The following is a 20,675-nucleotide window of genomic DNA, read 5'->3' on the forward strand; positions in this document are numbered from 1 at the left end:
GTGATTTAAATCGTTTAGATGTTAATCTTAATTCCTTTCCTTGGCCAAATTATTAGCAGTAGTCATTTCTACCACCATAATCACTTTTCTATTTGTCATCGTTTTGACTTTTATGCATTACATTTAAATCTCAGGATGCACTTATCAGCTGTATACAAATCTAATACAACCAATCAAAATAATTTTAAAAAAATCTAAACTAAGCTTAATGTTCATGGAAAATGCCTTAAGAATAAGCTAGTCAAATTAAATATTAAAAATGTTTTTCCTTTTTTACTAATGAATGAAATTGCATGAACAATTATTAAGTAATAACATAAATGTTATTGTAATATAACGTAGCATATTGTCAATGTTTATTAATAAGCAAGAAAATGATTCTTAACTGTTGTATTGATTAATTATTGCAGACGTAAAACTTGTTCGGCTAAATTCGGTTGGTCGATAACGCTGGTCGGGTGATCGGGAATAGTGAGTGGGTCGTTATACGGAAGTTACTGCATTTGTCGCTAGTTTCAGTTCAGATAGATTAAGGCTCAGCAGGGTGTTCTGTTCACGGGTCACTCACCGATTCAACATTCCAAAGGCTGGGTCTTCTTACCGCTTCTTCAGCACTCTTCTTGGGTAAGTCTGACTGCTTGCTCGTTGGATAGTGAGTAAAAGAAAGTGAAATTTACTATTATGATACAAATTTAAACATTCAATTATTACATCAATGCATTAATTTAAAAAAAAATCTAAAGAACAGTGTGACTTCCATTTAATAATCTGAAAAATTGAATTAAAAAGTCAAAGGAAGGAGTCGTAGAGAACAGCCATTTTTTTTTAAATAGATCCTCCATTATTGTCTGCCACATTTGATGAACAGTATTCTTGTGTTTTCGCTAATCTTTGATAAATACCTTTAAATATTCGAATAAAGTTAATCTCGACCCATTTTCTTGTTCTATATCCTCGTGTAACGATTTCGACGTTATGTAACAATTTCTTCCTCCCTCTCTCTCTCCTCTTTCCTCTTCTCTTTCTTTTTTTTTTTTTCTAATATAATTCGTTACTAACGGAGGAGCCACATTGGTCTAGATGATTTGAACATCGTTTGAGTTATAGAATCGATATAAAAAAATTGTCAAAATCGATCGTTTGTATCTTCTCATTTCAGACACTTGTAAAGTTGCGCGAAACATAAAACGTCACCATGTATGCCTGCTCTCGACTCATCGCCCCCATTGCCAGGTCTACCGTGAGTATAGGATCTTTGGCATTTCATCTTTCAAATTCACAATTTCATATTATATAATCTTTTTTAAACTTGATGTTTTTTTAGTTGGTTTCTGGAACCAAGACCTATATTCGACCATTGAGCAGCATGGTCAGTCAAAGCCAATCTTTACAACAGCAGAAACAATTTCAGCCATCAGTGAGTTTAGTAAGTAATTCATGTTTTATATATTGCATAACTTCTTCATTTATAAGTTACATAAGTCACATTATATCTTTAGAAAATAAGTATTTTATATTTAATAATAATATCTATACCTATTAATATATATATTTATTACATATTATGCAATAAATTTGTACACTGAAATATACCATGACTGTTATCAAATGATCAATTGTAAACATTTTTGACAGAATTTCTTATAAGTAATATTGCTGTTTAATATATCAATAATTTTTATTGCATAAATGATATATTTTTTATTATACATACATTGTAAAATGTATATGACATTTTGAGGACAAGTCATTCGATCTGACATAATAGAAATAAGTATACATAAAACTCGATGCAATTAGTGTTATTGAAATAATAGATTAATTTTAAGTAGATTGTAGTATGGTAAAATAAAATATTAATGAAGAAGATAGTTTTTAGAAAGTTATATAACGATTGAAAAACAAAATCGAAGGGTAATCTATACTTATAAGATACAAATAGACTGATTACTTATATAGTAGCTTTAAAATCATTTCATAATTGCATATAATTGTTTATAATGATTAAAAATTTGTTTATTTAGACACAACAAGTACGTAGCTTCCAAACTTCACTGATCAGACGTGATATTGATTCTGCTGCCAAATTTATCGGTGCTGGTGCCGCAACCGTTGGTGTTGCAGGATCTGGTGTGTAATTGCTCGATAATAAAAGAATCCTAAATTATCACAATCCTGACATAAGTATTAAACATTTCATATTCTTACTAACTTATAGGCATAACTTCATTTTTAACTTACAAAATTGATTAATTTCTTATTTACAAAATAGTAATATTTCTAACAGATATTTCAATTACAGCAGTTGGTATTGGCTTAGTTTTTGGATCCTTGATAATTGGTTATACCCGAAACCCTTCCTTAAAACAGCAATGTTTTACTTATGCTATCCTGGGATTTGCCTTAGCTGAAGCTATGGGGCTTTTTTGCCTAATGATAGCATTCCTTATCCTTTTGCCTTTTAAACTTTCTGACAATATGCTTCCCTCAAGAATGGAATACATCTGTATCATATTATTGTTTTATATACATAATCTAATTCAGTTTTTTCATTATATGTAATTAAATGTATGTAATTTTGTAGAGGTCATAATATTATTAACATCAATTACATTAACAAAATAAAATATATACACATCTATATCTTGAAATAAAATTCAACTATTATTAACTAAATATATTATTTTTAGGTGCTGGAATTGGATCTGTATTTGGTTCTCTCATCATTGGTTATGCTAGGAATCCATCTTTAAAACAGCAATTATTTTCATATGCCATTTTAGGTTTTGCCTTATCTGAGGCTATGGGACTATTCTGTCTCATGATGGCTTTCTTACTTCTGTTCGCCTTCTAAGCCAACAATATCATCATAAGAAATTGCTGATAGTTTAGTGCGTCACTGTCAAACAATATGTCTTTGCATAAGAAAATAAAAGCAATGACTATCTTTGGTACACAGAATGCCATGAAATCATTAAGCGTGCCCATATTTTCATTCAATGGGAAACAGCGGTGCATCTATCAATCAAGTGGAACGGATCATCTTTAAAATATTGAATTCTTTCTAATTATTAGCATATTTGTAATTATTTCATGGCTTACTGTTTCATGTAGCGTAACTGACATTGTTATAAAATAATGAATTTCAATGTAATGAAACAAGATATTGAAGATTTATTGAAATTACATTACCTAGACACACATATACGCATTGACACATTAGTGTATGATTTAAATACTACTACATCGCAACTGTTTTCGTATCCAAAAACCTGCCTGTTGTTGTTGTTATTTCCTCATGTAAACCTAGTGGTTTAGTAATTGACGACAAAAAAAACTATTACAGTATTGAATAAACAACATCGTATAAATGGTTCTTGATTACTCTAAACAGATTTCCGTAGTTTCAAGATTAGATATTTACTTTTTCTTTATTTTTTATCTATTTTATTAATTTTAATAGATATATAAAAAGTATAACATAATAAAAATATTAATTTTGTTTAAAATTACATACATGCATCGAGCAATATTGGATATAAACACTTGCGAGAAAGACTAGGGATCTGTGCGACATCTGATGGTTTAACAGATAACTAGTTGCAAACACTCATACTCTTATCAAGTCATTTTTGTTTATATGATTGTGACTTAAGAATTGGCGCCATCAGATAATTTATAAATAAATTAAATCATTAATTCAAATAAATAGTGTCAATTGATAAGGAATACATTTATAAATTATGGCTAACAATGATATTGTCGAAATAGTAAGTTAATCTTTTTTAGCATTTATAAAACTTCATAACCACAATTTACAATTAATTTTCTTACTATAAAATAATGTCATTATTGTTATTATAATAATAATTTGTAATTAATAATAATAATAATAATAAAATTTGATATTTAAAGGAAATTCCAGATAAAGTTTGTGAACAAGTAGGTATCCTAGCAAGCTGGATTAATTCAAATAAGATTGGATTATGTGCTCATAAATCCATAAATAAACATACACAAGGTACATAAAATAATATTTAAATATAATTTTCAATGTAATATACTATTTAAACTAAAGTGTAACTTAATGTTTGTTTTTTTTTTTTTTTTTAGATACAAAAAGTACATTTACTACATCTGATATTAAAGTACATATCCTAAGACCTGAAGTAATATTATTTTCTCCTCCATTGCGTAAACTTGTTAACGAAAGTAATGGAGTCTTCTTATCAATTTATAAAATTAAATCATCTTCTTCTGGAGATATTTGTCCAGAATTATTGAAACACAGCAAGCAATATCGTTCTATTATAAGAGCGTGTGTTGAAGGTCTACAAGATATTGCTGAAAAATCTTTACCTGATAACAAAATAACCGTAGAAAATTTTCTAACTATCTTTTATAACGTAGAATGTGTATGGCACTTAACAGAAATTTTATATCTTGATAATATTCCAGGTAAATTGTTATTAATTCATATTATTTATTTAATGTTTACATACTAATGTCAAATAATTTCACTTTTTCTTGTAATTTGTTTGTTGTTAGGTAATGTGATATTACCACGTTTGTTAGAATGGATTCAATTTCATTTTCCATCAAAAGAACTTAAAGCGATTAAAATATTGTCGCAAAAGTGCATTGCAGCTGATCTCGAATATATATACTACTGGGAAGTAATAATAGGTTGTGCATTGCATGGAAAAATAGATTTAGTATGTGCACTTTTGTCAGTGCATAGCAAAGCAGATCACCCATCTTTTGTAATAGCAGAAAATTTAATTAAATCCATGCCTATATATAATGTTTACGGTGGTTATTCAGTGAGTGAATTTACAGTACGTTGGAAACATTGGCAATTAGATTTATCTTCAAATATCGATAGCAAAACTTTCGCTATTGATAACAACTTAGAAATGCTTATGAAGGTAATTATTTTAAATTAAAAAAAAGAAAACTATTCTTCTTATTTATTAAAAATCCATCTCTTTTTTATTATACCTAGTTAATAGCTGGGGATGAATCTACACTATGTGAATTTTCAAAATATACAGAGGCCTGGTATGAATTATTGGCTGCAAAATTATTTTACTCTGTACCATGTTGTAAACAAGTTGAATTTTCACGACATGCATATAACATGGCAGAAAGATGGAAAGCAAATAAACCTTTGGATCGTATTATTTTGGCTTTAATAGAAAACGATCTTCATCAAGTAATTAAAGAAATTCAATTTATGAATGATAATGGATGGTTTGCAGCTCATTTGATAGATTTACTTTATAATTGTGGAAAATTAAATGTTATGGATAAACATCAAAAGGAGTAAGTACTTATAATTTTGATACTTCAAATGTCATCTGATTTTATATTCAATCTATCTTATTTTTTTTTTTTTAGTATTACCGCACAGTTACATGAATCCCTCATTTTAGAGTATGCTACCACTTTAATGGGCCATCATTCCTTATGGCAATGTGGCGCAAGCTATTTAATGCATTGCCCTATTCAGGGTTTAGCTAGATTAGAACTATTATTAGAATCATTACCTATGGGATCAGAAGCAAGGGTAAATAAAATAATTGATATTGCACGTGGTAGTAATTTGAATCACATCGGTAAGTGAACATTTACTTTTGTATTTATTTTAAAATATGTGTATATTTGAAACATACTTGTTATTTGTTTCAGTTACTAGCATATGCAAAATCCAAGGTATGAAATGCATTAAACAAAGACGACTTGGGAATGCATTGTCATGGGCATTAAAAGCCCAAGACAGTGGTTTCATAACATATATTGCTAATCAATTTTTAAAATATTATGCAGAAAATGGGGAATTAGAATGTCGTGATTTACTTGAAAACTTGGGACCCTGTATGTTAGCTAGTGATAGGCTTACATTTTTAGGTAAATACATAATTATTTAATTTCATATATCATTGTTTTATTTAATGTTATGGAATCATTAATTAATAAGTTTAATGTCTGATATTAGGTAAATATTGTGAATTTCATCAAATGTATAGTATTGGTGAATTCAAGGAAGCAGCTAGCTTATTAGTCTCACTGATAGTTTCTAATCTTACACCAAAATAGTAAGTACAAAATGTAATATTAATGATCAACATTCCGATAAATAATATCTTATAAAATAACAATTATTTATATTTCAGTTTTTGGTCAATCCTGTTAACGGATGTTATTCCACTTTTGGAAAGTGAGGATGTCATTTTATCTTCCATCGATTCCCTTGAATTATTACGCTGTGTCGAAGCTCATGGCGATGATCCTAAATTTTCAGATAAAGTTGATATATTTCGCTTAGCAGTTGCTCGAAATTTAGCTAGAGCATTAAATCTTGAAGGCTGTCAAGCAGAATAATCAAAAAACATAACTTTGTAAAAATTAAAAAAAAAATAACTATTGTAATTTTGAAATAAAACTGAACAATATGACTAAATTTTGAATGTATACTTTTATATATATATATTGTGCTATTTCGATTAAATAGAAAAACATATTTTACTTGTCAGTAAACTAAAGTAATAGTTACTACCGCTAGATGGTAACAAATGTTTTACTAGTCAGTGAGATGAAGTAATAGTTAGTACCGCTGGATGGCGACACATATCTTACCAGTCCCTAAGATGAAGTAATAATTATTACCGGTGTGGCACATATTTTAAAGTCGGTAATATAAACTACAATTTCAAAAAAACAAGAAAGACAAAATAAGAAAGCGAGATAATTTTTTTATTTCACGATTATTCATTCTTACAATATATAATATTGAATTCACATATTATTATAAATAATCACTGTTATTTCGAGTAAATAAATAGTTTTATTTAGCCAAAAGAAGAAGACGTAAAATATATATATATTTTTTTAATTTGCCTAACTAACTATTATAAATTGTGTGTACTTAATATAAAATGTATATATATATATATATATGAAAAAATGTTACAATTTAACGCACCATAATATTTGATACGTTTCGTGAAAAGAATAAGAACGTGATTTCTCATCGTTCGACTCGAGTCAAAGAAAGCTACGAATAAAAAAGAAGAAATAAAAAACCTCCCTCATCCTTTTTTTTCGAACATTTCGCTAAATAGCTACGGAAATGTTTGAAACATTGCAAAAAAAAAAAAGAAAATTAGGTCAAGGCATATGAGACTCGGTGTCTATTTACGATAAGAAATTCAACTCACAGCCAGTATAACGATTGATTTATAATACTTTTTTTTTTTTTTCGTTTCTTTTCTTTTTAATAACTAGATATATATATATATCATAGTTCTTAATTCGTCTCGATAGAACGGGAGAGACGTATGGAGTGTCGTATATATCCGTCGTGCTACGAAATAATAATAATAATAATAATAATAATAATAATAATAATAATAATAATAATAATAATAATAATAATAATAATTAAATTAATTCTTAAAAACTATTCGAGTCTTGTATAATTCTGTTAATCATTTAAAAAATCATGATTAAAACAGATTTCAATTTTTTTTCTAACGAGATCATAGTTACTTTTCTTTCCTTTTTTTTCCTATAAATATTCTCTCTTCTGTCTTTAATTCGATGGTTTATTTGTTTGTTTGTTTGTTTGTTTGTTTGTTACTTGCTTGCTATTTTTTTGTTATCTTCTATTTCGGAATGCTTGTCAAAGAAATAATTAAATAACGAATAGACATACACTCACATTACACACAGAGACGCACAGATTAATTTTCTGAGATAGACGATTAAAAAATTAATCAAAACTCTATATATATATATATCTATCTAATTCTAAACTATGATGAGATCAATTGTTGGAATGTATTATATAATATGAATATTTGTTTTTTGACTATTTTTGTTTTCTAATTAGAAGCTTTTTCATTAATTAACTCTACGCACTCTCTCACGTTTTTCAAAATATCCAAATCGATGATTTGTTGTTCCCTATTATTTATTTATTTGGCCGCAGGTGGAAAGCGAAAATATGCATCGGAATGACGTGATTCCAAACTGAGATGAGGTGGGCAAGTATGCGAATAACAATCGAGTTCTTCTACGCTGCAACCGCTGCATTTATTGCAACTGCATATCAAACCATCGCCGCATATTCCCCATGATTCGCTTGGTCCTCCGCAAACCTCGCCAGGACCCTTTAAAAACAATTTATTTAATATTCTTTCTTTTATCTATTTCCTATGTATACAATTTATTTATTTATTTATATACTAACCCTTTTGCATACAGGAATACCGCAAAGAGTCGATATCGTAAAACCATATTTACACTTATCGCATTCATATCCACAACCATCGCAAATTTGTCTACCGTCCTCGCGTTGTCTGATAAAGGGATGACCAAAGCTGCACGATCTATATAACGATGATATAATATCATTTATTTATTATTATTTTTTTTATATACTTTCGTTATTAGATTTTTCTAAAGAAGCAACAAAAAAAAGGACAAGTACAAATTATATTCGTATACTTACAAAAATACGACAGACAATAGTACAAGTATGTAAATTGATGATTGGATCGACATGTCGTTTCTAGTGTCTGAAAGAAAAAAAAACAAAGAAAAAAATGATTATTATTTACCGAATAACAAAACGATTATATGTGTATTATTTTTGTGTTTGTCTAAACGTTAATTTTCAATAAACTTAAATTAAAAATAAAAAGAAAAAAAGAACAATTCCATATAAGATATGAAATTTATTTATATTCCATCATTTGTAACGAATTAAAAATAGATCGAGTATGTGAATAATAATCAAAACTTTTTCTTTTTTTTATATTACAATCAATGCAGCATTATTATTATTCTTTTTAATTAAACAACGACTTTTTTTTTTTTTGTTCTCTCGTATATTATCATTGATTTAATGATGTAATATAATTAATCTGGAAAATATAATTGAAATCATTGAATTAATAATAATTGTAGACATTTTTCCTCGTGCAAAAAAAGAAAAAAAAAAAATATATATATACATATATATATATATATATTAAGGCCGGCGATACATGTAAACGCCTAAATGTTGACCGTTTTTCAGAGGCTTATTTAAAATGGAAGGAATAAATGAATCGTTTTGAAATATAAGGATCCGATTTTTTTTTAATTTTTTTTTTCAAAATGGCAGCCATAGTAATCAATCTCCTGAGGCCCTCGCGACGAAACGCATCAATCGGCGTGATTTTTAGCTGCAGTTACAGCAATTTGAAATAAAAAAAAATGGTCGGAGCGTTTTCATAAAACATGTATCTTCTAGTTGAATCAAGAAAAAAATAAAAAAGTCAAAAAATCGTAAATTGGCACGACTCAGACAACAAAGTCTGATTCTTGACCCTTTTTTTTAACGGTTTTTGGGCCAAAAATGGCAATTTTCTGCAAATTTTTGTGGCATTTTTAAAGTTCAACTAGAATCTAATACTATAATAAAAATGTGTGCTAAATTTCATAAGAATCGGTTAAGAACTTTTTGAGTTATCTTGCACGCCAGTTTGAAAAAAGTCGTTTTGAGAAAAACGCGTTCAAAGTTTAGCGTTCGCGTCTAGCGCCGAGTTGAGGCGGAGCACTTAAATGAATTTTTAATCGATAAATAATGCGAATTTCATTTTAAAAACTTACAGGCATATTTTTGAGATGTTAAACTAACTATTTATAAAAAAAAAAAAAATTCGTTTTTTTTTTATTTTACTTGTATCGCCGGCCTTAACATAATCGACGAGAAAGAATATTTTTATATATTTTATTAACATATAAAATATATATATATATATATATATATATATATATATATATATATATATATATATATATATATATAAAAGTTTATCTGAAAGGTTACGATCAAGAATGATACTTTTTGTTTTAATACACCGGCGGCCACCCGGAATCAGAAACGGTTAGTATCTTTTCTTCTCAACAACGAGGAAAAAAGAAACAAGAAGAAAAAAACGATAAGATAACGATTATTATTAATTATTAATTAGAAAAGCAAAAAACAAAGAAAAAAGAAAATATTTAAACGTTATCTTAACTAATTAAAATGTTATACTTGTGGTACAGACACAGTCTGAAGTATTGCTTAATAAAGTGCAACTTAAACGATAAGAACATGTGTTCGTTTAATGTTCGCAACACGTGTTAGCCACGAATATGTTAAATAAATATTATTATAAATAAAAGAAAAAGAAAAAATAATCATAACTTCGTATTATTTAAATTAATTATTCATTTTATATTTTTTATATTATTATCTATGAATAACTTTACTATATTTCTTATTTTCGTCTAAATATATGATTTATAAATTTGTAAATTTAAAAATAACACGTAATTGCAAAAACACGATGAAGATGATGATGATGATGATGATGAATAATTCGGTTTTTCATATTAAAACGAAAATACGTAATTTTTGTAGAAAATTGTCTAATGTTAAAATAAATGATGATACGATGTGTTGATTTTACTAATAGCATTCCAACATTGGTCACGAGAAAATCTATTACATTAGTGTGGGTGAATCGGAACACTCATGAACGTACGCACGTGAGAGAGAACTTATGTACGAACTTTGTGTTCTTTGAATTTTATCGTACTATAAATACCATTATCGAAGAAAGAAATAATTATACTCTGACTCTATATCGATTCATTGAACTCCGCTTTTTTTCTACGAGATTTTTTTCTTTTTTTATTATTTTTTTTTTTTTAATTTACTTACTTTTTTCTTTTTTTCTCAAGGTGAATATTCGAAGTAAAAGTACAGTCAAAAATATGTTTGATAAATGAACAAAATAATATTTCATCTTCACTTACGATTTAACAAAAAATAATTTTCATTTCAAACAAATTCATCATTTCGATTATAAATTTTCACACTTATTAAAAAACACTGTCTCTCACTGTTACAGCGAGAATCGATGTTCGATCTAATGTTCTTTCTTTCTTCTTGTTGTTAATCTTGATTTCGGTGGAGATAATCCAAATAAAAACTTTTTCGAGAAACGTTCCATCGAGATGAACGTCAAAGTATCAACGAGCAACGTTCGACGCATGTATGCGTACGTTATTGGTCTCACGTATTTTAAATATCAATCGTATTTCTTCTTCTAATCCGACAAAAAAAAAATAAACAAACAACAAGAATATAAAAACAAGAACAAAAACAAGAACAAGAAATAAAAACAAAAATCTGAGTCAGGATTATTTCTTTCTTTTTTTTATATTTCCACCCTTTTTCACTACGACAAAAATAAAGAAACAAGAATAAATATCGAACGTTACTAGTATGATAAATAAAAAAATAATAATAAATAATAACAATAATAATAATAATAATACGAATAGAAATAGTATAATAAATTAGAATCGTTTCAATCACTCGTCTCGCGAATTTGCCGTGCGATAGGCAAAACAGTTGTCCCACATAGGGAAACAAGACATAAATGCAGTCATGTTAATCCTCCCCCTCCCCTTTCCCTACTTTTCGATCATTCGTCGGGCATTCGATCAGAGACGCCAGTAAAGAAATTCTTATTTCTTTTTCTTATTTTCTTTTTCTCTTGTTTATATTCCCCTTTTTATCCTCCCACGCTGCACCCCCTCCTCCACCACTCTTCTCTTCACCATCATCTTGTTCCTCTTCATGTTGAGGGCAAAGACTAGTTCGCGAGAATGAGATTTATCGATATCCAGAAACAGAAAGAAAAGCCACTGGACTCTCTTCTTCCACCCACCCACTCTCTTTGTCTCTCTCTTTCTCCCTCTACCCCCTCTTCAACCTTTTTTTGGTTTATTTCTTTGTTTATCATACTGTCTGACTGTTTCGTCTCCTTCTTGTTTGATTGTCACAAGAAACTTTTAAAAATTCTTCCTATTCTCGGTTATCACGCGCGTCTTGCATTCCCCCAACCCTCCTCATACCCCTATCCCTAGTAATCATTATTAAACTCTTTCCCCCTTCCCTCTCCCTTTCCTACTCTTCTTTTTTTCGCGATCATGTTAATCGCAATTCCGGGAGTTGTTCAGGAATACGAGAATAATCTAACCAGTAGACACGAACATCTCCTTCTTCTTCTCTTTTGACTTAATTTTAACTCTTTTCTCGACCTCAATGATAGTGAATGAGCAAGAATTAGAGAGAGAGAGAGAGAGAGAGAGAGAGAGAGAGAGAGAGTGAGAGTGAGAGTTATTTTATAATACTCTTATAAAAAAAAAAAACAACAACAAAAAATAATAAAGACACGTAGGTATATATGATTTGAAAGTAAACAAATAAAAAAGAAGACACACAAAATCGATTAAGATAGACAAGATATTTGTTACAATAATAATAGTAATAATTGTAGAATTGCATTTAGCCATTAGAAAAGTAGAATAAATTACGTTAACAATATAGTTAAAACCTAAAGAAAGAACGACGAACTAACATTGCGTGTGTTATTCTGAATGATCACAATTCGAAGATCATCATTGGAGTCATATACGTTTGATGGCTATTCGCCATCATTGAAATAATATTCACGAGAGATTCGTAAAATAAACTAACAATAAGAAGAAGAGACACCCCCTCCAGCCCACCCCACCCCGATGGGATGAATGGAAAGGACTTTTCCCCTTTCTCTTTTCGGTTCAGAAAAGATCAACTAACATGAGTGCGTAGGTGTTGCTACCACAGATTCGGCTGATTCGTTCAGACGTAAACAAATTTTTAAACGAATCCCCGATGAGAGAAATCACGAGGAATGAAAGGGTGGGAAGGTGGGAAGGTAGGTAGGGGGGGGGGTGAGGATAGGACGAGACGTGTACGAACAAACATAAGGTGCATACCACCACCACCACCACCACCAATCGTCAGGTTAGGTTAACAGCATATCTCTCGCGTATTTCTAATAATAGCTATGAAAATTTGCGTTTCTCTTCTGACTATGCCAGATTTTCTTTAAACTTACCCCCTACTCCTATTCCCGATCCATCCCCCTACCATCCAACAACAGACCCCCGTTTCCGAGTAACGTTTAAACCCCCCACCCTTGAACGAGAATAATTTTCTCTTCTTACACCGCCACAACGACCGTGATGAGATCTCACATGTTTGTATATATGTATATATATATGTACACATATATGTGTATACATATATATATTTCTTTATTTCGTAGCAGTCTCACTACCTAACATCGAAAGAAGAATCTCATTGTCAGTAACAAATCGTACCTCCGTCTTTTAACACGCGATTCTCGCTTCACTTATTGTTAAACAATTCAAATATTTTTCTTTTTACTTTAAATAATTAATAGATAATCGTTCGATTTTTCTATTATTTTTTCTTTTCAAATACGAACACGAATTCTTTTCTATATTATATTGATTTTTGATAAGTACAAATATAATTATCATAGTTGAATATTTTTTTATTTAAAAGGGGGGTGGCCAATTAGGTGTATAAGTATAATATACACCATAATTTAACGATTACTGTCTCAACGATAAAACGTTCTTGGGTTTATTAGGTGAGTTTTACTTTTATTCAATTTATATTTATATGGCAAAATGATTTTAATATATATTTTTCAAAGAAACAAAAATCAAAATTATAATTTGCTTTGATTAATGTACTTACAGAAAAAAACAAAAGAAATAATAATTTAATTCGAACAATTAATTAAAAAAAAAATAAAAAAGAAGAAAAAAAAGGGAAGAAACCTCCCCCCCCCCAAAAAAATACGTGAATAAACGAAATTAAATCGTAGTAACTTGACTCATCTTTTTCAAAGATTCCTCTATGACTTTCTTTAATAAATTTATTTCATTTCTTTCTAAAATTCGACGATGCATCATCATCATCATCTTCTTTTTCATCGTCATGTGGACATTTAAACGTTTGGCAACCTTTTTCTATTTTATTACAGACAATTAAATATCTGTTTGAATTCTATTCGCGTCATATTTCCGGGTCATACGCCTAAAAAGATATCATTTTACACGAATCATCATCTCATTCTGTATCGGTTGATTTCGGAAATAATTTAATAGAACAGTTGCATAGTGTCAAAATCGTAAACATCATCGTAATAATACATTAACCGCGCATTTAAACCATTTGCCAACAATTCACAAAACTATTTAAATGCCAACAAATTTCTCTTTTTTTTTTTTCTTGTTCTTTCGTTTGCATCTTAACACACTGGATATGTACAAAATTCATTTAATCCAAGATAGATGATTCTATATAACTATCTGTAATATATCTTTGATATGTTTATTGTTTACTCGATGAAAAATATACCAAAATAATCAATAATAATATTATTCACGAACACGTGAAGTAGGATTTTCAAACGATGACGCAAATTCTTCTTTATTTCTAATTTCATCCGCCACATTTATCTAACGCGAATCAAAACAAATTATAAATATTTTTTTTGCATATATTGATCAATTATATTAATAATAACATCTCTCTTTCTATCTTCATCTTTAGCTTTACATTTATCTTCGAGAAAGATACAACAAGAAAAAGAAATTTCTCCTTAATAAAAAAAAAAAATAAAAAACATTTATAATCCTCCCAGAACGCGATTTCTTTTTCTCTTGCAATGTGTTTATTTTTAAAACGTTTAACTATATATCCCACTACGAGTGTTGTTTTAAATATTAGTAACAGATTCACGCGTTTTACGACAGTAAAGTATCAACACAACCAGAGTGTATACATTTTTTTTTCTTGTTTACTTTCTTTTTCCTCCGGTAAAGAATTTTGCGTTAAAAGATACAGAAAAAAAGAACACATAAATAAATGCCTAAATACATAAGCTCGAAGACAGAAAAATAAATAAATAAAAGAGATATAAGAAATAATTTGTTTGTTCCTACGAAACGAAACGAAACGAAACGAAACGAAACGAAACGAAAAAAAACCCGATTTCATTGGATCGATAAAAATTGGTAGAAAGTTTTATATTTTTCTTCGATACATATATAGATATATATGTTTTTTAGTTAGCTTCTGTAGGAAAATATACGTTAAACGAATCGGTGAGAGGAACTTTAGGGTTCTCGGTTGAAAATAGTATGCGAGGCTGAATATAGAAGTGAAAGAAAGATAGACGTATCTAAAATGTGATCTTGCCAAATACTTTCATTGCGTTCAAAAACGTTAACGTTATTATAAAGTGAATTCGATTTAACGTATCGATTTATTTTACAAAAAAAGAAAAAAAATCTGTTTCATTCAAAAATATTCGATTAAATAAAATTCAACTGAAGATCATTTTTCAACATTCAAGAATGTTTTTATTTCTTTTGTCAATTTCTTTTTCTATTTCTATTTCTTTTTTTCCTCTTTCTCATTTCCTTTTTGAATAAATATTCGAAATATTTGTTAAGAATTTTGTTCCTTGCTACATGTCCTAACGGTACATAATAATATACGACATTTTTAACCATATCGAATCACACAATAAAAAAGGTTTGATAAATGGAGTTTCGTTTGATTTATTTCCTTTTTGTATTTTAGTATTTTTTGTGTATTTTTTAGGAAGACAATATGGGTATGATAACACGGGTCAGGGGTCGGGTTAGAGCAAATTCTTTAACCGTGGACAAAGAAAAAACGGCACAAAGCGTTTGTCTTTTAAGTGCAGTCTTATTGCTACCATATTGTCCTCGTGGTCCGTTACCACTTCTACCCTCACCAGCACCAGCATTGTATTCTGCTTTGGTTTTACCTGTCGTATTCAGCGCCAATTACAGATACCCCGTTTACACCTTAAAAGCACTCGTAGAAGCAACAACAGGTAAAAAGTAAAAATAAAATTGAAAGGAAAAAAAAGAATAGAAATGTAAAGAAAAGTATCAACAGAAATTCTTTATTTATGACTATTTCCTTTTTTTTCCTTTTTGTATTTTTTCTCTTTTGAAATAACCCTCCTATAACTATTCCGAATCCAAATATTTCTCTTTTTATGGATGATTATTATTCTGTATATTCAATTTTTTTAAATATTATTCTATTAAATATTATTTTATTATTTGTTGAATATTAAACGAAACGAAACAAAAATTCAAATCGCGACGAAAAAAGAGAACAGATTACGTATCATTTTTATTAATCGGTCTTACAAACAGTGTGTAATTCAATTCTGTTTTGTAAAATATAATATACTACTTGTAGTATATATCAAGGCTAATAATATCCGTTAACTCGTGTCAATATCAAAACATTCAATGAAAGATTAAAGTTATAGATTTACGATTAATCATTTGAATATATATATACATATATTTTGTACTATGTGCAATCGTACCATATTATCGACATAATGATCCACTGATATTTGTAATAGTATACATTTTTATAAAAATTGAACGAAAAGATAACCGATTAATAAAAAAATACTATATCATAAAAAAAATTTTCCATATTGGAGGAGTAAAAAAAAAAAGAAAAGAAATATATCAACAATATTTCTATTAATAAATAGATACGATCCCATAATAATCTAATCGAAATGGATAGAAATTAATGAACATGACAGTAATCTTATTTTTCTTTCTCTCTCCTCTCTCTTTCTCTCTTCTTTATTAACTCTTTGAAACTTGGCGGTATTAAAAGTATCCCCCACTTTTTAAATTATTAAAAATATTCACCATTCAAAAGGGTTAATTTAATATAATTAATTATTATATTAAAAATATAATAATATTATATGTATATATATATATATAAATACCGTATATTATTATATTTAACGATTGATTCTTCTAAGAAGACACACACGATGAGGAAGTCGTCGTCTCTTTAGGTCCTTTTCCTGATTCTAGAAGGTAAGTCGCACCACTATGAGTCGGAAGAACGTAATGTGTCCAGTGTCGACCAGGACGGGTTATTTTATAGGTAGAGATTCGTCCGCCTGGTTTAACGCACGAATCCCGAAGGATAATCTTGGTTGCCATGTGAAACGTTCGGACGCCAAGGCGACATCATCCCCCTCCGACCTCTTTATCCACACCTGCCAGTCCTCAGTGTCTTCCTGTCTCGTCTTTTTCGTTGATGATGAGTCCTCTCTCTCTCTCTCTCTCTCTCTCTTTTTCTCTATCTTTCTCTCTTTTTCTCTCTTTTTCTCTCTCATTCTTTCTATCTCTCCTGACTGACATCCATTAATATGCAAATTTGTATTACCGGCTATTGCGAAAAAAAAAAAAAAAAATTAAAATGATCGACAGCAACACATCGATTACGTTATCCTCAATTAACGGATATATGATTGGACCCCTAGTTGACGCCTAGTCATCAAAGAGAAAATAAATCATTGTAAATCTCGAAAAATTATCTAACACTTATAGATGTTACTTATCTTCTTTAATGGTTTACCCCCTCCTCACCTAATTATAATTATTATTAGCAAAACGTATAAAATAGATACTTCTTACGAGAATCACCTATCTTTTCATCTCATCGGTTTTTCTTTACCCTTTTTTCTTTCTTTCTTTTTTTCTTTCTTTCCTTCCATCCCCTTTTCATCGTAAATTCTTAAAGCATGAAAGATAGAGAAAAATAAAGAGAGAGAAAAATATAATAATGATGATGGTTCAATAGGTTTGATCCCATTTTTTTTTTTTTTATTCGATGAAAAATTAACTCCACTCAACATTTTCCATTTCGATTTTATCATAGGATCTTATTATATATAATTTTAATTTATTGTTATATATATATATGTTATAGATTTTTCTTTTTTCTTTTTTCTTTTTTCTTTTTTAAACTATTTCTTGAAACATACTGCCGCCATACTTTCTTCACTAGTTCCAACGTAATCCTGTTCTCATTTAAATTTAATCATTTTTTTTTACAATTTACGATTCGTCATGCTAATAAGATACGATTATGTGTTACTATTTTGCTATATTTATATTCTACGTTTATATGTGTCGATAATTATAATGGATTAAACGAAAGAAAAATTTTGATTAAATTTATTTTAAATATAATATGACTTATACATTAAAAATAAATAAATAAATTGTAAAATACACATTTTTTATTTATTTATTCCACTGTCATAATTATCAGCACATATATACCATATATTTATAAATATTTATTAAACGAATCAATAAAAATATTATAAATTTTATAGGTGCATTATCGAAAGCATGGAAACCACTTTATCGTTTCTTAAAACGTTTATATGGACCAGTAGATCGTGCAGAAAATCTTTTTCTAAGGATGAAAAATATCTCAGTGATGGCTAATCAAATAGTATTTTTAATGCTAGCGGATAAAGTATTGGTACCTAAGGAAAGAATGACGTGTCTTTACACGCTTATGTTTTATAATGTTATCGCGTATTGCGTGAGCTATATAAAGGAACTGATAGAAAAAGAAGACTGGACACCCTACGTTACTTTAACGGAAAGATCACAAATCAAACATCTTGCTATGTCGGCTACAAAGATTGTCTTAGAGTGGACCAAGGCCGTTACATTCGTCGTAACTCTAACCTTCATGCTCCTCGTATTCGGTTTGGAACAAGGACTTGAACATTACAAGTAAGTTCAGTACAAGCAAGTATTTGCAATAATTGCTATAAATTATCATCTTGATTTTTAAAAATAGAACATCTTTTCCGTAATATATATATATATATATATTCTTTTTATTATTTAATGTTTAAACGCCAAAAGTATTACAAATATATATTCTCAAATCTTTCAAAAATATAGTACGTTTCTTTATAAGGATGAAATTTAAAAGACATTTATCTAAAATTATTCTTCCGAGAAATATAAGGACTATTAAGATTACAAAAAAATTGATTTTAATATGGCGTTTAAAGATTAAATTAAAATACATATATTAATATAACAATTAATTCATATAATTTTTTTATTATTATACAGGCCCTCGACTCTGTATACCGTATTAACGTGGATCTACTATTCAGCAACGGAAAAGGTTTTCGTGGATATGTTTCCAACTATTCTAGGATATTTACAATTAGAAGCATTGGAAAATATCGAGAATCTTTACGCTCCTGTTATATTAAGATACTTTACTATTGGAATGTCAGCTTTCTTCAGTTTAATACTTTTACCAACTGCACCCTGGAGATTTCTATTCGTTGCAACGTATCTAAACGTTTACTTAAGATGGAAAGAACTTATGCAAAATTCAGGAGCTGCGTTAAAACGCGAACGAGAGATATTAAATCGATATAGAAAAGCTACCGCGGATGAGATCGATAGGTTCGATGATGTCTGCTCTGTTTGCCTTTATACCATGACAAAAGCTAGAGTGACACCCTGCCATCATCTTTTCCATGCGGATTGCCTCAGGCAATGCTTAAAGACTAGCGACAGCTGTCCCATGTGCAAGCGAGAACTTAAATTTGACTGAAATATTACGTGGCAGGCATGCACGCTATATACATTAAGAAAATGAGGAAAAAGAGAAAAAAAAGTTATATACATATATATACACGTTCGTTCCTTTTTATTTTTACTACTTTTTAATACTTTATCGCGTTAGGAGTTTCGTTCGGAGAATAATTATTTCTGTACTTACTTTCAATCAACATTTACAATAAAGAAATCGAATCGTCGTTTTAAATAGTACACATATGATTTATTTTCAATATACAAACTTTAAAAGAAGTTCCCCCCAACCCCCAATATCCATATCACGGTATATTCAATCAGAAGAATTATACAACGAAGCGTTACAGGTATGCGTTTAAACTTATAGCATTAAATCATATCGGTCATTGTTTTCAATTACAAAATATGCATTTTTATTACTTCAGATTGATCTTACCTTTTTACCATATTTAAATCGAGGACCTTGCCATACACCACCGATAAAAAATTATGATAGTCCAGATGGAGAATATAAAGATATAACATTTAAATATCCTGGTGAAACGTAGCTAAATGATGAATGAAATGTTCATTAAAATATCTCTGTATAGATTGGGTATAAATTAATGTACTTTTAAATATATATATATATATTTCATATGTAGTATTTATATGTGCGCCTTCAGAAATGCATTTATACATATATCAAATGAAGGAGAATCAAAGAGGTTTGTTGTTAAATCCAACGAAGATCACCTGTAACAAAAATAAAACTATATTAATCATATAATCAAATGATATGAAGTAGCCTAACATATAAATCGTCCAATTCGTAGATACACTTTTCAATTGAATTCTCCATTTACTTTTTATCAAATCTCTATCTACTATAGCAATAAATTTAAATTTAAACGCGTAATTTTACATTTACAAAAAATAAAAAAATAAAAAAATAAAAGTACAAATATTAAGTTACTAGAGACAATAATATAGCTATTAATTATTATAGAATACTTTTAAACAACGTTATATACAAAAGAAAAATTGCAAAATTAATAATATACGATCATAGTGAAAAATATTAAAGATGGAACAAGATAAAAGAAATTACTGTAACATTTACAAAAAGTTAATTAAGCTTCAAAATTTAATAATATGAAAATTTTAATATTTATGACTCTAATTAACTAAACAAATACGCATCTTTTTGACGGTTAGACACGAGCTTGGTGTCCCAAGGAGATGGAATGGTTCATCATCTTCAATTATAACTA

General features: G+C 28.8%; 5 protein-coding genes across 5 annotated transcripts; 4 read left to right on the forward strand and 1 right to left on the reverse strand.

Moving 5' to 3' along the window:
- Positions 1–464: 464 nt before the first annotated feature.
- Positions 465–3,164, forward strand: ATPsynC (ATP synthase, subunit C). The gene is made up of 5 exons (XM_015320954.2): positions 465–624; positions 1,160–1,240; positions 1,325–1,426; positions 2,025–2,130; positions 2,691–3,164. Exons 2-5 carry the CDS (start codon positions 1,196–1,198, stop codon positions 2,852–2,854), a joined length of 417 nt encoding a protein of 138 aa, XP_015176440.1. The 5' UTR covers positions 465–624; positions 1,160–1,195; the 3' UTR covers positions 2,855–3,164.
- A 142-nt stretch (positions 3,165–3,306) lies between these two features.
- Positions 3,307–7,165, forward strand: Nup75 (nuclear pore complex protein Nup75). The gene is made up of 9 exons (XM_015320953.2): positions 3,307–3,770; positions 3,916–4,021; positions 4,114–4,458; positions 4,549–4,928; positions 5,006–5,325; positions 5,401–5,618; positions 5,692–5,910; positions 5,999–6,098; positions 6,177–7,165. Exons 1-9 carry the CDS (start codon positions 3,744–3,746, stop codon positions 6,382–6,384), a joined length of 1,923 nt encoding a protein of 640 aa, XP_015176439.2. The 5' UTR covers positions 3,307–3,743; the 3' UTR covers positions 6,385–7,165.
- On the reverse strand, positions 6,740–16,936 carry Qbp-1 (Queen brain-selective protein-1). The gene is made up of 4 exons (XM_015320957.2): positions 16,776–16,936; positions 8,516–8,582; positions 8,255–8,393; positions 6,740–8,174 (listed from the first exon to the last, which is right to left on the reverse strand). The coding sequence occupies exons 2-4, from the start codon at positions 8,566–8,568 to the stop codon at positions 7,980–7,982; spliced, it is 387 nt and encodes a 128-aa protein (XP_015176443.1). The 5' UTR covers positions 8,569–8,582; positions 16,776–16,936; the 3' UTR covers positions 6,740–7,979.
- Positions 13,225–19,659, forward strand: LOC107066383 (uncharacterized). Its single transcript, XM_015320955.2, has 4 exons — positions 13,225–13,553; positions 15,581–15,839; positions 18,183–18,594; positions 18,946–19,659. Exons 2-4 carry the CDS (start codon positions 15,590–15,592, stop codon positions 19,439–19,441), a joined length of 1,158 nt encoding a protein of 385 aa, XP_015176441.1. The 5' UTR covers positions 13,225–13,553; positions 15,581–15,589; the 3' UTR covers positions 19,442–19,659.
- Positions 19,636–20,059, forward strand: LOC149033775 (large ribosomal subunit protein mL40-like). The gene is made up of 2 exons (XM_089179508.1): positions 19,636–19,769; positions 19,848–20,059. The coding sequence occupies exons 1-2, from the start codon at positions 19,665–19,667 to the stop codon at positions 19,968–19,970; spliced, it is 228 nt and encodes a 75-aa protein (XP_089035634.1). The 5' UTR covers positions 19,636–19,664; the 3' UTR covers positions 19,971–20,059.
- Positions 20,060–20,675: the final 616 nt, after the last annotated feature.

Source organism: Polistes dominula, unplaced genomic scaffold, assembly GCF_049000335.1.
Source record: "Polistes dominula isolate Pdom_NZ unplaced genomic scaffold, Pdom_raw_medaka contig_29, whole genome shotgun sequence".
NCBI lineage: Eukaryota > Metazoa > Arthropoda > Insecta > Hymenoptera > Vespidae > Polistes > Polistes dominula.

What these genes read in the sequence shown, in the direction of transcription:
- ATPsynC (XM_015320954.2), top strand. Translation starts at nt 1,196, where the DNA reads ATGTATGCCTGCTCTCGACTCATCGCCCCCATTGCCAGGTCTACC. An exon ending in TTCAGCCATCAGTGAGTTTA is followed by an intron (nt 1,427 to 2,024) that starts GTAAGTAATTCA and finishes TTGTTTATTTAG; the next exon opens with ACACAACAAGTACGTAGCTT. An exon ending in CGTTGGTGTTGCAGGATCTG is followed by an intron (nt 2,131 to 2,690) that starts GTGTGTAATTGC and finishes TATTATTTTTAG; the next exon opens with GTGCTGGAATTGGATCTGTA.
- Nup75 (XM_015320953.2), top strand. Translation starts at nt 3,744, where the DNA reads ATGGCTAACAATGATATTGTCGAAATA. An exon ending in ATATCTTGATAATATTCCAG is followed by an intron (nt 4,459 to 4,548) that starts GTAAATTGTTAT and finishes GTTTGTTGTTAG; the next exon opens with GTAATGTGATATTACCACGT. An exon ending in TCTAATCTTACACCAAAATA is followed by an intron (nt 6,099 to 6,176) that starts GTAAGTACAAAA and finishes TTTATATTTCAG; the next exon opens with TTTTTGGTCAATCCTGTTAA.
- Qbp-1 (XM_015320957.2), bottom strand. Translation starts at nt 8,568, where the DNA reads ATGTCGATCCAATCATCAATTTACATACTTGTACTATTGTCTGTCGTA. An exon ending in CTATTGTCTGTCGTATTTTT is followed by an intron (nt 8,394 to 8,515) that starts GTAAGTATACGA and finishes ATCGTTATATAG; the next exon opens with ATCGTGCAGCTTTGGTCATC. An exon ending in GTATTCCTGTATGCAAAAGG is followed by an intron (nt 8,175 to 8,254) that starts GTTAGTATATAA and finishes TTGTTTTTAAAG; the next exon opens with GGTCCTGGCGAGGTTTGCGG.
- LOC107066383 (XM_015320955.2), top strand. Translation starts at nt 15,590, where the DNA reads ATGGGTATGATAACACGGGTCAGGGGTCGGGTTAGAGCAAATTCTTTA. An exon ending in ACTCGTAGAAGCAACAACAG is followed by an intron (nt 15,840 to 18,182) that starts GTAAAAAGTAAA and finishes TAAATTTTATAG; the next exon opens with GTGCATTATCGAAAGCATGG. An exon ending in CAAGGACTTGAACATTACAA is followed by an intron (nt 18,595 to 18,945) that starts GTAAGTTCAGTA and finishes ATTATTATACAG; the next exon opens with GCCCTCGACTCTGTATACCG.
- LOC149033775 (XM_089179508.1), top strand. Translation starts at nt 19,665, where the DNA reads ATGATTTATTTTCAATATACAAACTTTAAAAGAAGTTCCCCCCAACCC. An exon ending in TATACAACGAAGCGTTACAG is followed by an intron (nt 19,770 to 19,847) that starts GTATGCGTTTAA and finishes TTATTACTTCAG; the next exon opens with ATTGATCTTACCTTTTTACC.